We start from the raw sequence: 14364 nt of genomic DNA, 5'->3' as shown, positions 1-14364 counted from the left end.
GAAGAGAGGGTTGCAAGGAGGAAAGGGATGTCCTCATAGGGTTTATAGAGAATGGTTGCAGATTGAAGAAAGTGTGGGTGGCTGTGGAAAGCTCAATGTCTCCCTAGGGTGGAATGTAGCGGAACTGTAAGAGTCGAAACATGGGAAACCTGGTTCTAATAATACAAGAGAGGGAAACTAAGCAGCACATAGAGAGGGGTTAGCAAATGCCCAGCTGCAAAGTTGTGGGAGGAAACACAAAATTGGAGATGTAACCAGGCCCTATGCAACCAAGTGGTAGAGAGAGCCCAGGGCAAGGGGTGATGGTCACGAAGAGACTCTGAGTGACGTGGGTCTCAGCCTCAACTTGACCAAGGACCTTTTGGGACAGTGATTGAAATAATCAGTGACTTTCCCTAAAGAGATGCCAAGGAGCAAACTATCCAACTTCTTAGAGCATTTAGTAGATGCTGCTTTCTATATAGCACACAAGTTTCAAGAAGGCCAACGTCCACACCACCTTCACTGGGGCATTGTTGGTCGCTGGAGGTTGTTCATATTTCACACGGAATAGGCTCAGGTTTAGCTTGGCAATACACATGTCCTATTGTTTGTTATCAGCAATCTTGATTGAAAATGAAGATTGCATAAGGCCGAAAGAAGTAGCCATTGTCTGCTTAAGAAACCCTGACATTTGAAAGGTTCACTACATTTCCCTGAAGTTATAAATTATATTTGGCCCACTATGGTTATTTGAAGGTCATAAAATAGGTATATTTATTCTGTTTTTAGAATGTTTAGATCTACCTCCTACCCTATTCACAAATTAACCAATTCTTCAGTTGATCAGAACAGTCTACTAATCATTGTAGAAAAAAAGTAAACTAATCCCTTGAATCTTTCCATTCCGTATTCCAACCCACCCAAGTTCCATCATACCTTCCCCAGAAAGGCAGGGCCCCATTTCAAGGCTCTTTTGGAAGTACCCCTTAATCTACGCCACTATTTCCCGCCCCGCCGCACAAAAGCTCATTTTTTATATAGCAAAGGATTTGAAAGTTCCAGGCTGTTTTCATCAACATTCTCTCCCCTGGGTCACATGGATGTCTAGCACAAGAACAGCGTGGTGAGGAATGAGAAAGCCGGTGTTCTCTTTCTGGGTGCTGGCTTCCCATTTGGGCGGGGGTAATTTATTAGTGTGAAGCAAACAGGGCTATGCAGTGCAGCAGAGTCTCCCTGTAACTACCTCTCTGACCAAGGCTTCCAGCTGAACCTGGATTTCTTCCCATCATCATAATCTTAGCTTCTGCTGGTCCATCCTTGCCCACTGAGAGGTAGTGACTAGCCACCTGGGCACACAGCTGTCTTTAGGAGAGAAGTTAGCCCATGAACTCTAAAAGTTCGACCAAAAAATTCTAGTCCTTTTTTGTAACATCTGTTTTCCCCCCAAGAGCAGGAATTTAAAGCCTTAGGCCTGGTGTTAATTTGTTCTATATAAGAACATATATTTGGCTTAGAATAAGGAAAAATAATTTTTTTTCTTAACAAGAGTCATTTAAAAAAACAGTGTACTTCAAATACCATCTTGGAAAAGAAAAGCTAAATGAACTGTGTTGTACACTGGTGCTGTGTCTAACGTGTTGTGAGACAAGTCTTTTAAAATAGATTGAAAATTTCTTATAGTTAGGTAAAAATCATCTCTAGTATTTCACTTATCAGCTACCACAGTTATAATCCTCAGTAAACAACTGCAAAATGTGTCACACAGTCTTCAAGATTGGTGCTCATAAGAGAAGCAGGAGGACATAGTCATAGTATGAGGGAACGGGAATTAGGAAGATAATCAGAGACTGTAATCCTATCGCAGGTATCCTCAGAATCCTCCCAGTGAGCAACCAAGACAAACCTTAAGTTGTCAACTGTTGTAGGTCATGCCAAAGGACAGCATCTTTACAACAACATGGCTCTGATCCCAAAACTTTATGATCCCGTTACAGATAGGAGCCAGATCCTATCTTGAAAGGGAACTCAACAATGAAAGTGTGAACCTCTCTCAATCATGGAAAGACCTGAGACAAGAAAAGGCTAACTATGTGTCCATAGTTTGTGGCTATGTTATCTGATAGGCAGAGTACATGGTATCAGGCATGCTATCACCAAGACAGACCCTTTCAATAAATACATCCAAGAAAAGAAAGAACAAGGAGTGGGATGATTCTCTCTAGCTGCCACAGCTATACTGCATCAGTCTGGGTTGGATCCCTCCAACACTACTGAGCTTCCACATCATCTAAACAAGGCCAAATCCAGGAAGCCTGGGCTTACAATCATTCCTGGGACAATGTATGCAATCCAATATGAAAAAGCGAGAAACTAAAATATAGAACTCAAGTTCCAAGAACACTATCTCTGGGTCAGACCTGCCACGACGACTGTGGAGCCATGCCTGGAATTTGTGGGAGAGTGGGGTGACACATCACAGGCTGGTAGTCTCTTGATGAGATGCTAACTAGCAGTGACAGAAAAGCGACAGAATGTGCTGTGGGAGCTTGTGGGGGTATTAAAAAGGCTTGGCACGTCTGAACTGACTGTAGTGTTTCACACCAGCAGGTAGGGCATGGACAGCGGCCTTGTACAAGCACCATGCGTGGAATCCGTTACTGGCTCTGAGCACACGCAAGTGACCTTTATAGACAAGTCACAAATTTCTAGATTTTAGGATTCTGTTTTATTTCTCTAGAGGATGGACTTTTTCTTTAGTCAAGTGAATGATGTATCCGAGACATCTTTATCATTCATATCTATTCACCTTACCACCATTATTAAGAAATTAAACACAGCAAGCACGGTTTCCTACTGAGGTCTATCTAAATCACTGAACTTCACAAAGATTTTTTTCCAAGTTGTTTTTTGTTTAATTTTGTTTTGCCTTTACTCTTAAAAAGCTTGGCATTATCATCTCTTTAAAGTAGGATTCGAAGTCTTTTATCTCCCATCTTTAATTTCTGTTGCTAGCACCACCCAGTAGAGATACACACGGACATGCACAGGGCACTGCACCTCTTATAGTGACTGTGTCACAGAAAAACTCAGTTTGGCTAAATCAAAACAGAGTGTATGGCTGCTTTGCATAACACTGAAATAGTAACTATACCACAGGAAATTATGACAACCACCAAAATAGACACTCTCTGGACAGATTGAAGAGGAAAATTCATTGTTACTGTTATTGTTCCCAGCGACATTGTGGGTAGAAAAATCTGAACCATGTGTTGGGTCCAATGCAGACAAGCAACTTGAAGAATAACTTCCACCTCCAAGGAATGGAAAGTTAAGTCAATACCTTATACAGTCAGTCTCTCTGTTTAAAGTCCCTGGCTCAACCTTGCCATTCTCTGCCAGGGTACTCCCAGGTCTGACAACCTGTCGCCATCTCTCTCTAAGCTCACCATGATATCTTCTAGACAAGTATTTTGTGTTTGCTTGTTTGTATATTATTTTGTGGTTCAAGGGGTGGGGTTAGCTCAGGGCTTGGCACACGCTAGGCAAGGCTCTACCCCTGAACACACTCCCAAGCTCCCTACACTTCTTACACTGAGGCTACCCATCCCAGAAAGACCAGCAGTTATCATGTGCAAGGTGTCTTCCATTTGGCTACTAATTTATCAGTGACTGACAGAGGACAACCAATGGCAACCACTGAAGATAATCTCCTGAAGATGTGAAAAAGGCCTCCAGAAATTTCTTTTAAAAAGATTTCTTGTTATTATATTTTTAAATATAGCACTCTTAAAAACTGTAAAAAAAAAGTGCAGAAAAGTTAATTCAAAAAGAAGAGAGCTCCCTAAGAGGCCCACCCATCCTTCCTAGCACACAGGAAATAGAAGTCCACAAAGAAGTACTGTTGCATGGCCTTCACATAGTGTGACATGGGCCTCAACACTGGGATTTGGCCTATAGTCTTCAGCCAGTGTGGATCAGCATCACCCCTCTGGAGAACAGTTGGTCACCTGTGGCTAGCAATGCCACTCCTGGTCATACCACCTACCTACCCACGGCCACCTAGTGCTGCTTCTCCTCGCTACAAATGTGAGTCCCCACTGGTGTTGTTAAATGAGAGTTCTGAGTTGTTTGCCCCGAGATGGGACCCATAAATCCCCATTCGTGAGTAAGCCTAACTCTGAGGAACACATCTCTGACCAAGTTCTTAGACAGGTGCACCAGGAGAAGAGATAAGGAGCCACAACCACACTGGGGAAAGAGTAAACTGCAACCAAACGAAATGTAAAGGGCTTCCCTGGGGCTTGAGAGCCACAAACTAAATGTATTCTGGAAGATGTAAAAATGACAGGACAAGTGACGATAGTCTTTCATTAAAACCTTGAGGGAAGCCAGGAATTATGGTGCATGCCCTTAACGCAACACTTGGGAAGCAGAGGCCAAAGGATATCTGTGAAATCAAAGATAGCTTGATCTACATAGTGAGTTCCAGGCCAGTCAGTGCTGTCCCCCAGTGCAACTAATCTTCTAAGGGGCAGGAACTAAGAGGCCCTGAGTCTGGATAAGCAAAGATGCCTAGAAGTTTAGATCTTGGTAGAACACTCTAACATACATCCAAGGTTGAGAAACACAAGCTCCAGGGCCTTCCTTGATACTCAAAATGAGTACCAAGTGCCAGCAGCAGCAGCAGCACCTAGGAGCTTGCCATAAACCAACTCTTATCCCATCCAACTTCAGCAAAATTGCATCATTCACTCTGACCTCAATGTTATTTTACTTTCTGGGAAGATTCCCAACAGACACTAAAGTAGATCATATGGGAAAAAAAAAAGCAAGGTATGATAGGCTGAAGGAATTTGTTTTTGCGTTCATTATCCTGAAGAAAAAGCATGGTAGTGAGACATGCAGAACATTGCATCTCATACCCGAGTCACCCCTATGTCAATCTCATGGACAGGGTAAACTGGAGGTATCCTATTTTCGCATTCCTACTAAGTTCTCTGCCAGGGTAGCATGACTCTGCTTTATCCTGGGGACTCCTTTCCTTCCTCGGCATCCCTTATTCTCATAGTCAAAGCCAGTGGACACTCAAGCTGTCCCCTGAATGGCCCAGCAGCAAGCTGAAGCCTGGGAAATGTGCCTAAAACACTGTGGGCCACAGCTAATGCTGGCAGATGCCAGGGATCCACAGGGATCCCATTTCTTCACAGAGAGGGGTGACTAAGAATCAGTGCAGTGCAGAGAGAGGGGTCAAAAGCAGGCAGCAGGTATAGACTAAAAAGATGAAGCAATCACTTTGATTTAACTGAAGGCTGGTTGAAAGGAAAAGGGAGCCAGGAGAACATTAAATGGTAAGTATTCTGCTTGTTCATCAAATCACTTGCTACCCCTGCTTTTTATTGTTAACCTGCCAGAGACTACAGTAAGCCCTGGAGGAGCCAGCCTTTAGCTCAGCAAGTAGCCTCTGGTGCTGGGTGAAGAGCAGAAATTCAGCCTCCAGCAAAGCATTTGAGCCAGTACTTGGTAGTAAGCATTACCTTCCCATATCGGAGGCTTTCAGAGACCTTTGAGACCTTGCTAGTTAACACAGGGTATTAATTGATATGGGCTAGGGCACATACAGAAAGTACTTTTGAAAAGTATAGCTGCCAGCCCTTCCTCCTTAATAGCAGACACTGATAGGAACTTCTTTCCTTATTGCTAAGGAACGCAGGTGGACACTCTAATGGGTGCTTCCTTCTGAGTTCCCGGCTTTCCAGGTCAAACCGAAATGCACTCACGAGATTTGCGGTTGGCCCTGGAACGTTTTCTCTCCCGTGGCACCACTCGCTGACTGGGCACTTGGGTGGCCGATTTGACAATGCGGTCCATGATCTCATCGGCTGCATCATCGGTGACAGCAGGTGACTCATCGGTTCCCATATTCCACGAACTAGTGGATCCTGGAAGATGAGACAACCAGAGAACGCCACGTGCTCAGAGAAAAGACAAACAAAAGTAGCAGAATCTTATCAATTTTCTACGGAGCTGACATCCATCAGAGGTGGATTCCAGAAAAGGCCAGCGATAGCTTCAGAGTTAGTGTCATGCATGGGATGCTGGTCTGTCTCCGCCTGTGTCTGCTATCCTGCCAGTGAAGTGGAAACCTGCATTGGGACATTTGTTTTGCATTTCCCTACAATATAGCTATGTTCCTGTCTCTTGTATTATCTAGCTCTCTCCCCCTCTCCTGTATGTGTCCTTGCTACCTGTAGGTCCTGTGATTATCTGAGGACAAATGACCTAAGCCAGACACTACATAGCACATCAGTGACACCCAGCAAGGCACATCCAATAAAGCACAGAGAGCCACCAAAGGGTTAATAAATCAGCTCTCCATCAGTAGCTATATGTGCCTAGTCATTGTCACTAATTGAACTCCCCTCCTGTTAAAGAGAAACCAAGCAGGTCTGTGATACACACTTTACGTTGGGATCACCTCTAAAGCACTGGAAGGGGACGGCTCTCTTCAGCCTTCAGCAGAGAGTTTGACACAGTTTGTCTTTGAAATACCTGTCTGCTCCTTGACAAAAAAAAATGTGTTTTGTAAATAATGACACATCAAGACAGTCCAAATCTCCCTATAGATGGCTATTGACTATAGACAGAAAGAAAGTACAGGTTTCCAAACAACACCAGCTAGAAACCAATGGTAACTTAACATCTAGGACTGTGACCTTTGTGATAGATTAATGTCCTTCTGGAAATTCTGGAATGAGGAGGAGCTTCTTCAAAAGGAAAGATACAGGGGCATCCCAAACTGTTCATCTCTATACCTTAAACTTCATTGTGTAGTAGATGTACAGTTTCAAAAGCTTAAGTTCCCAAATTCATAGCCACTGATAACCCAGCCTGACTAAGTCCCAGCTGAAACCAAATTCTGAGGGAAGGAAAGTGATTTTTTAAATTATTTAAAAATGAACATTAATATGTTAATAAATAAGTATTTTACTTCTTTCATAGTGTTACATTTAAACTTTTGATATTCATTAGCATCTAGCTATTAATGATCTAGAATTTGATCAAACTATCTAGGAACAGTGGCTCACTGTTTAGTAAACTGATATTTATGGGTGCACATGAGGGCGTATGTCCATCCATGTGCAAGTGTGTGCTTGAAGTCCTACTATAAATATGAAAGAAGCTGAGGACAATGTTTTCAGGTGGCAAGGGCTGTTGTAATTGTTGACACAGCTTTTAAAGTCTAGTTTGCTTAGCTTTCTAGTGGCATACCTACAGTATCTGCACGTGCACAAAGACTAACCGTGCTTGTTAGTTATAGCTAAGGGGACTTATTTGCTCCCACCAGAAGGCCACCTTTTCTTTCACCATCAAAAACCATCTTAAAAATGGGCGCTTCCCTGCAAATAGCCTTTTAGAGTTGTTGCTGAGTTTCCATGTGTTCTCAGGAAGGTCTGGGTGCTGTGGTAGGTGTTAGAGGGCCCCGTGATTAGTCCAGCAATGACAATGGCTGTCTTCAGAGTAGAGCCATCAACAGCAAAACTGTCTTTCATGTAGCAGGGCCCTGATTCCCTTTCACCTACTGGTTTACAATTAATTCTGTGACTTATTTTGAAATCTGAACTACCTTGCATGAACCTCACACAGCTCCCTCAATTCCATTTGGTCCTGATAGACTTTCAGAGCACTGGGCAGAAATTCAGGAATTTAGAGACCCTCCCCTCTGAGAATTACCAGCATCTCCCATCCACTCCTTCCCAGTGACCTCTTTTTAATGTAGCAGTCAGGAGAAACCTAAGGTCACCTCTAGCAATTGGTCCAGCACTATTGGGCTATTCTGTGATGATTGTCATCTAGTGACCTCGTTCTGGAATTGATTTCTGCTTTGCATCTTGGTCACTCTCTTTGCTACCTGGTAGAAAGATAAAACCAACTCCACATGCACATAATAATATTCCCTCTCTTCTCTTCTCTTCTCTTCTCTTCTCTCTCTCTTTCTCATTCTCTCTCTCTCTCTCTCTCTCTCTCTCTCACACACACACACACACACACATACACACACTAATAATAATAGTAAATACATTTGAAAAGCCTCAATACTGGAGTCCCTCTCCTAAGATGGTTTCCACTGTACCATTTTTTACATGCAACCAGTACAGCCTTCTGTAGAAGGAGGCATGGCTACGCCCTCACTGAGAGTACTGGGGACTTGATGGCTCTTCACACACGTTCTCTGGGCACAGTCACCTACAAATTGCAACGGGGTTATGGCATGGCCTATCTGAGAAGACAAACCCCACCCACCATAGATTACCTCGGCTTGCCCGGCTGCGAGTGCGCACGCCAAGCACAGGGGTGGCATCCTCCACAGCCGGAGATGATGTTTTTAGAACAGCCTTCATGTTCTCGTGTTCAGCTGCATCCTCGGCATAGCTCAGACCCTGTGGCTGACTTGGTGTTGCTGGAGAACTGCCAGAGAACTTGCCAGACTGCAAAACCAAAGTGATGTTAAGATGTGAGGAACACTTTCCAAAGAGGCCGTCGAGCTTTGCTTTGAGGGAAACACTCTCTCCTCTGGTTACTCAGTATATTCTGGAGTTCTGTCAGTCATAGGGAATGTCAACAAACAGCAAATACCTCTCTACAGGAAGACATAGCACCAGAAAGTGATGCAACAGGCCCCAGAAGGAACTTCACCTAACCATCCTGCACTGGAACGGACACCATCTAGGGGAGACTGACACTAACTCCCTCCTGCAAGAGCTAAACATCAAACAAAACCCTGACAAGACCTGACATTTGACTTGTCCGTCAAATGCCTTGAGCTTCATTTTCTAAGCTATTGCTGAGGGTTCTTGTAGATCTAACCTCATCTCAGAAAGGAAACTGAAAGTCTCTAATAAGAGGCTTTGCCAGAGGTCCCAGATGTGCTGAGTATCAGGTCACAGAACATGCCAGATAAATCCAAGCTGAAACTGAACTCAGCAATACTACTTTTAGTTTCATCGAAAATGCAGATGCTCGCTGTAATAAGCATTAAAAATGCAGGCTGATTTTCTCAAAAATGCACACATATAGGTTTTCAGGAGGTGCTCTAGAACTCTATACCGAGTTCTATACGCACACAATGCTTACGTCTGAGTGCAGAGCAAGATCATCCACAAGATGTTGAACATGGACCCAGATCAGATCAGCTCCAACTTTTCGCTTCTCAGCCACTGTTACAGACCTGTGACAAATCTGTGCTTAGGTGTCTATGCTTCTCCGTTCTCAGCCCCCAGGGTCAACCCTCACTGCGCTCCTTCCTCCCTGACTGGAAGATGCTCTATATATTTACTTTGGTTTGTTTTTGCTTGTGATGCTGTGGATCAAACCCAGAGCCATGCACATCCACAGCAGGGCTGTGCCACTGAGCTCCATTCCCAACCTGATTCTACTTTGCTTTGCTCTTTATTCTCTTCTTATGTCACTTAGTCTGGTCTGAAACTAACAATTCTCCTACCTCGGCCTCTCAAGTGCTGGGGTTACAGCCACGTACCACTGTGCTCACCATATTCACGGCTAAGCTATAATTCCAGTTCTCATTTTTGGGTTGTAAAAAGCACAGAAAGGGGTTGGAAGGGAAAGTCTTTGCCCAGTTTTCCAGGGCTGAACCTGCTCTTAGGGACAGGATAATGATTAGTCCTTGCTCAGGGGCACTGGAAAATGCAGTTAGCGCATCACTCTCTGGCACAAACAGCATGACAAGAACTGATCAGATGGTTAGTGATCACAGGAAAGCCAACCAGAAAATGTCCGTGCATAGTTCCAAATGCTAAACAGTGCCAACACTCCATGCTGACTAAGTTAGGTTACTCTACAGCACACAGAAGGGCAAAGACAGAATTCTTCACATTCGTGAATTGTCATACCTCAATGTCATCCTCGTCATCGGTCTACCCGAAAGGACAGGACAGGACAAGATGGAAAAGACAGAAGGATTCTTAGAAGGCACAGAAGTCAACAAAGATGAGATAATCTCAACGACAAATCACATTCTAAAACCAGAAAGCAACCACTATCATCAGAACACACTGTCTTCAGTCAGAAAGTGCCAGGCTCTCCTCCCTGTTCTTACTGGGTGCTTGTTCTGTGTGGAGACTGAGAAGACGCAGAAAGTACCTGAAGGGCTTCAGGTGGTAGTCTCCCGAGGATACCCATGAAGTCAGTAATTGGCTTCCTTGACCACTACTAATCTACATCTTCCATGCAGCTGGCCGCGTCTGCTTGGGCTCACCACCACCTACTGGCTTCAGTAAGTGAACTAGCCTTCATTTACTTGGCTGTGCCTATCAGCAACATTTTCATTTTATCCTAAGTTCTGGGCTCTTCCCTGCCTAGCCTGAAGGCCTAGACTACAGTGTACCCTTCTACACTGTACTGGCCACATGACAGTTCACAAGAAAAACATACCATACTACCTCCTCTCCAGACACATGAAATCAAGCTCTTTGTAGAATTTTACCAGTCCTCAAGGTAGCCACCAGACGTGACACTGCTCTCACAATTAATTTATCAGCAGATGTGCCTTGAAGACCCCTTCTCTAAATACAAAGTGAGTATGAAAAATCATGTCAATGTCTTGCTTTAAATTCACTACACTTTAAGTATTTCCACAGAGGTTACAGGCCAGGCCAACAAACCAGGCATGACCTTTTGAGAACTGGCTATATTTTTGGAATGTAAGACAACAAGGTGCTTCGCTCAGATGGCAAGAGAGACCACTCCTCTCTAACATCCTTCTTTTTGAGTGGATTATTAGTTTAGCCAGGATGACTGGCATTTTTTTTTCATCAGGCATATGCACATATGCAAGATGCTGTGTTTTGACTCTCTATCCTTCCCAAGGCCTCAAAGTGTCATTGGTCCCTTTCTATAGAAGAGATGAAGTCAGGGTTGAAAGGTGAGAAGGGTCCCACACTAGGGTCCCTCTTCCCTCTGCAATTTACTTGACACTAAGTTCTCATAAACTTACGAGGACTGTTGGGAGCACAACATGAAGATGCATGCACCCACAGGGCTCCAGAGAAAGCAGAAATGGTTAAGCACACAGGATTGTCCTTCCAATGGGAAAGATGAAAAACCTGTTCTTCCTCCCAGAAGACTGGCAATTGGAAGTGATTAGTAGCCCGGTGATCTGTGTCATCTGTTGGACCAGGCCATATCAATCTCCCGCAGTCAGGACTAGAGTTGGCTAGTAATCTAAATGCTCCTTATCGCCAGGGGCTTCTGAACTCCCACAACCAGGAAGGGAGATACATAATAGTCAAAATGGCCTTTATATTATCTGTATGCCCAGAGGCTCCCCCAAGGGTGGCTAATAGCCCAAAACACCTCTAAACTACCTGCATGCCCAAGACTAGGCCAAAACTTTCCCTAAGCCCTTAAGTTATTACAGGTGGCCTATCTCTAGAACCCCTCTTCTACTTTGCTTTGCTCTTTATTCTCTTCTTATGTCACTTAGTCTGGTCTGAAACTAACAATTCTCCTACCTCAGCCTCTCAAGTGCTGGGGTTACAGCCACGTACCACTGTGCTCACCATATTCACGGCTAAGCTATAGAAGAGGTTACAGGCCAGGCCAACAAACCAGGCATGACCTTTTGAGAACTGGCTATATTTTTGGAATGTAAGACAACAAGGTGCTTCGCTCAGATGGCAAGAGAGACCACTCCTCTCTAACATCCTTCTTTTTGAGTGGATTATTAGTTTAGCCAGGATGACTGGCATTTTTTTTTCATCAGGCATATGCACATATGCAAGATGCTGTGTTTTGACTCTCTATCCTTCCCAAGGCCTCAAAGTGTACTTTGACATGTACTCTGAGTGAGTTTCAATGTGATTATACTTCCCTGTGCACTGGAGATTGTAGTACACCAGGAAACATCTCCAAATTATATCGAGCTTAAATTTGTTGGGAATAAACTGCCTGAAAGCAGACTCTCTGAAGTCTTGATCCGAGTTGACAAAGTCAATCCAAACTAAGCTTTCATTCTCTTCCTTTGTGGTTCGCTTCCCTGCCTGGACAACTTCAGGGTGCCCCTCCGGTGGTCACCACTGATGTAGAACCAGGTTTGGATGGAAAGATGAAGAATAAAGTCCACACTGAGCCAGTCACAGAAAGACCCCATGGGTTGTGGGATAGGGGAGCGAGCAGTGCAGGCTCAGGAGGCAGGAAGGTGGAGGAAGTTCAGCCTTACAGACCAGGGAGATCAGTCTCCAGAGCTCCTCCAAGGCTTCTGACTTGAACTCCTGCTTATTTGGTATCTACATTAAAACTGACTGACTACAGAATTCTCTAGAATGTTGAGGGCTCCACGATTCGATTTCTGCTGTGTGTATGTCATTTTCTAATCAGGTTATGCCATCCCTGTGGGGTGACCTTGCCTCTCGCTGTCAGTCCAGGCACCTAGAACAAGGCATACAGTTCAATCTCAGAGCATGCTAATCTGAGACTATTTGGCTTTAGTAACAATATTCTAATATTCCAGAAGGTGGCAGGCTTTCCACGCAAATACAAACAACTTCTACTAATAGGGACTAGGTTAAAAGTTAACTTTGAAGGAATCCGTACTGTCCAGATTTTAATAGAAATTTAAATACTTTTGAATCACACTCTAGATACTTCTAACTCTCTGAGAGCCAAATCTTCTCAAGGAAGGACAAATTTAAAACTTAGTAGTCTCTGCTAAAAAAAATATTCTCAGGAATTTGGCAGGAAATTTTAACATGTTTTCCTAACTATAAGCATATTGGGCTTGTGTTGTTTGCCTTACAATATGTCTAATTTCCACAAAAATAAATGATTCCTTTTTTATGGCTTTTAAAAATAACACATTGGAATGAAATGTAGGTCATAGTTTGCCCAAGTGGGTCCAATCTGCTTTCTGAATACCCCAGAAGGCTCCAAGAGAACCAGATTTTAGGAGACAGAAAAGCCTGGCTGATGATACTAACGGTCAGAGCTGTGAAGAGTTGTAGAACAGGCTCCCTCTCGGAAAGAGTGGTCCTCTACCCCTAGGGCCCGGAAAGTCTGTGGGAGGAGGTCTGAGTAGAGGTGGGTGATATGAGGACTGGTAGTCTAAGGCTCTCCCTAGAATTGCCTTTTAAGTGCAAAGTGTCTTGTAGTCAGTGCATCTGGACAGCCACAGGAAGTGGGAGGCCTCAGGCATGCTTACTCTTAGCAGTAACCACATTCCTGGTTTTGCCTGCACCATGAACACTCCCCTGGCCACAGATGGCAGCCTCCATAAGGCCTTAATTGATTTCTTTCTTCTGCAAAGACATCTGCCTGACTTGAGTCCAACTGAGGCTTAGAGCCCCAGAGTGATGGCGGTCCTGATGACTTAACCCGTTACTTCTTTCTTCCATCCCACGGATGCCAAGTACTTGCACAGGTGGGAAAGGTTCATGGGCATGAATATAAACAATGAAAAAAAATCACATTGAGATCTTCAATAGGTTCCAAACCTGGTCTAACAGTTCCAACTTCCTATTCCCTCTGAGCCTATTCAAATACGAATAAGCAGTGAGGAAAGAAAGGATTCACTGAAAAGGAGAATTCCGAGAAAATGTCTTCATTTTTTTCCTCAAATGAAACTTCCAGCTTACTAGTAATAATGTATGAGATAGTAATAATACCTGCATGTTTCACAGAGGCACATCAGAAAGGGACCGTGCCCTGAGCGCCTTCGTCAGTCTACAGCAGCTTCCTGCCTCCTTTCTGTTCCACTCATGGAACACGTCACACCATACAGCATCTGTAGCTAGTCTGTTTCTGTTTCTACTTCAAAATCCTTTCCCGGGCCATGGGATATTCTCCTGAGGCTTGAGGTGGGGAATAAAGAGCCAGCAATAGGAGAGAAAAGTGTCAAGGACAACCCCAAATGCCATGGAAAAACTTCCACTGGACTTAATGTCCTATGGGATATCTTCCAACCCTAACATTGTGTGACTCAAATTATGTGACCATAATATTATATCTTAGCGCAGTAACATCAGTTTGCCAACTCACATTCTCGAACTGAGTGGTTCAAGTGGCTGATATTGTTACAAGAATGAAATTCCTAAATTAACATCAAATAAATACATCTGCCTTCCTATGCTCCTGGCATCATCTGATACATGCCCCCAGCATTTTATCAAATGTGAATTGTCATCAGTTTCAAATAACACCAACAGGGCTACGACACACATTCTCCTCCAGGCACCCAGTCTCCAGGCACAGTGTCCTGGTGCTCCTGTACTACACAGCAGAACTCCACAGACACCGTCGAAGAGCAGTGTGAGAACACTTTGTAAAAGGGGAAACTTTGTCCACGATCGGGAAGAAGAAAATAACACACAC

At 44.0% G+C, this 14364-nt stretch overlaps 1 protein-coding gene across 1 annotated transcript in view; it reads right to left on the bottom strand.

Annotated features, from left to right (window-relative positions):
• The window catches only part of LOC121441899 (FH1/FH2 domain-containing protein 3-like), a gene marked incomplete at its 5' end in the record, with an annotated part of 239631 nt that overhangs the window by 749 nt on the left and 224518 nt on the right, over window positions 1–14364 (bottom strand). Inside the window, 3 exons of the mRNA XM_041643264.1 lie at window positions 5760–5921; window positions 8294–8468; window positions 9891–9914. Coding sequence (XP_041499198.1) covers window positions 5760–5921; window positions 8294–8468; window positions 9891–9914 — 361 coding nt within the window. The remainder of the gene's footprint in view (window positions 1–5759; window positions 5922–8293; window positions 8469–9890; window positions 9915–14364) is intronic.

This window comes from Microtus oregoni, unplaced genomic scaffold (genome assembly GCF_018167655.1).
Source record: "Microtus oregoni isolate MIOR12 unplaced genomic scaffold, Mior012 000083F_ref0000379, whole genome shotgun sequence".
NCBI lineage: Eukaryota > Metazoa > Chordata > Mammalia > Rodentia > Cricetidae > Microtus > Microtus oregoni.
The sequence above is the reverse complement of the archived record's forward strand: the minus strand, read 5'-3'. Positions and strand labels throughout refer to the sequence as shown.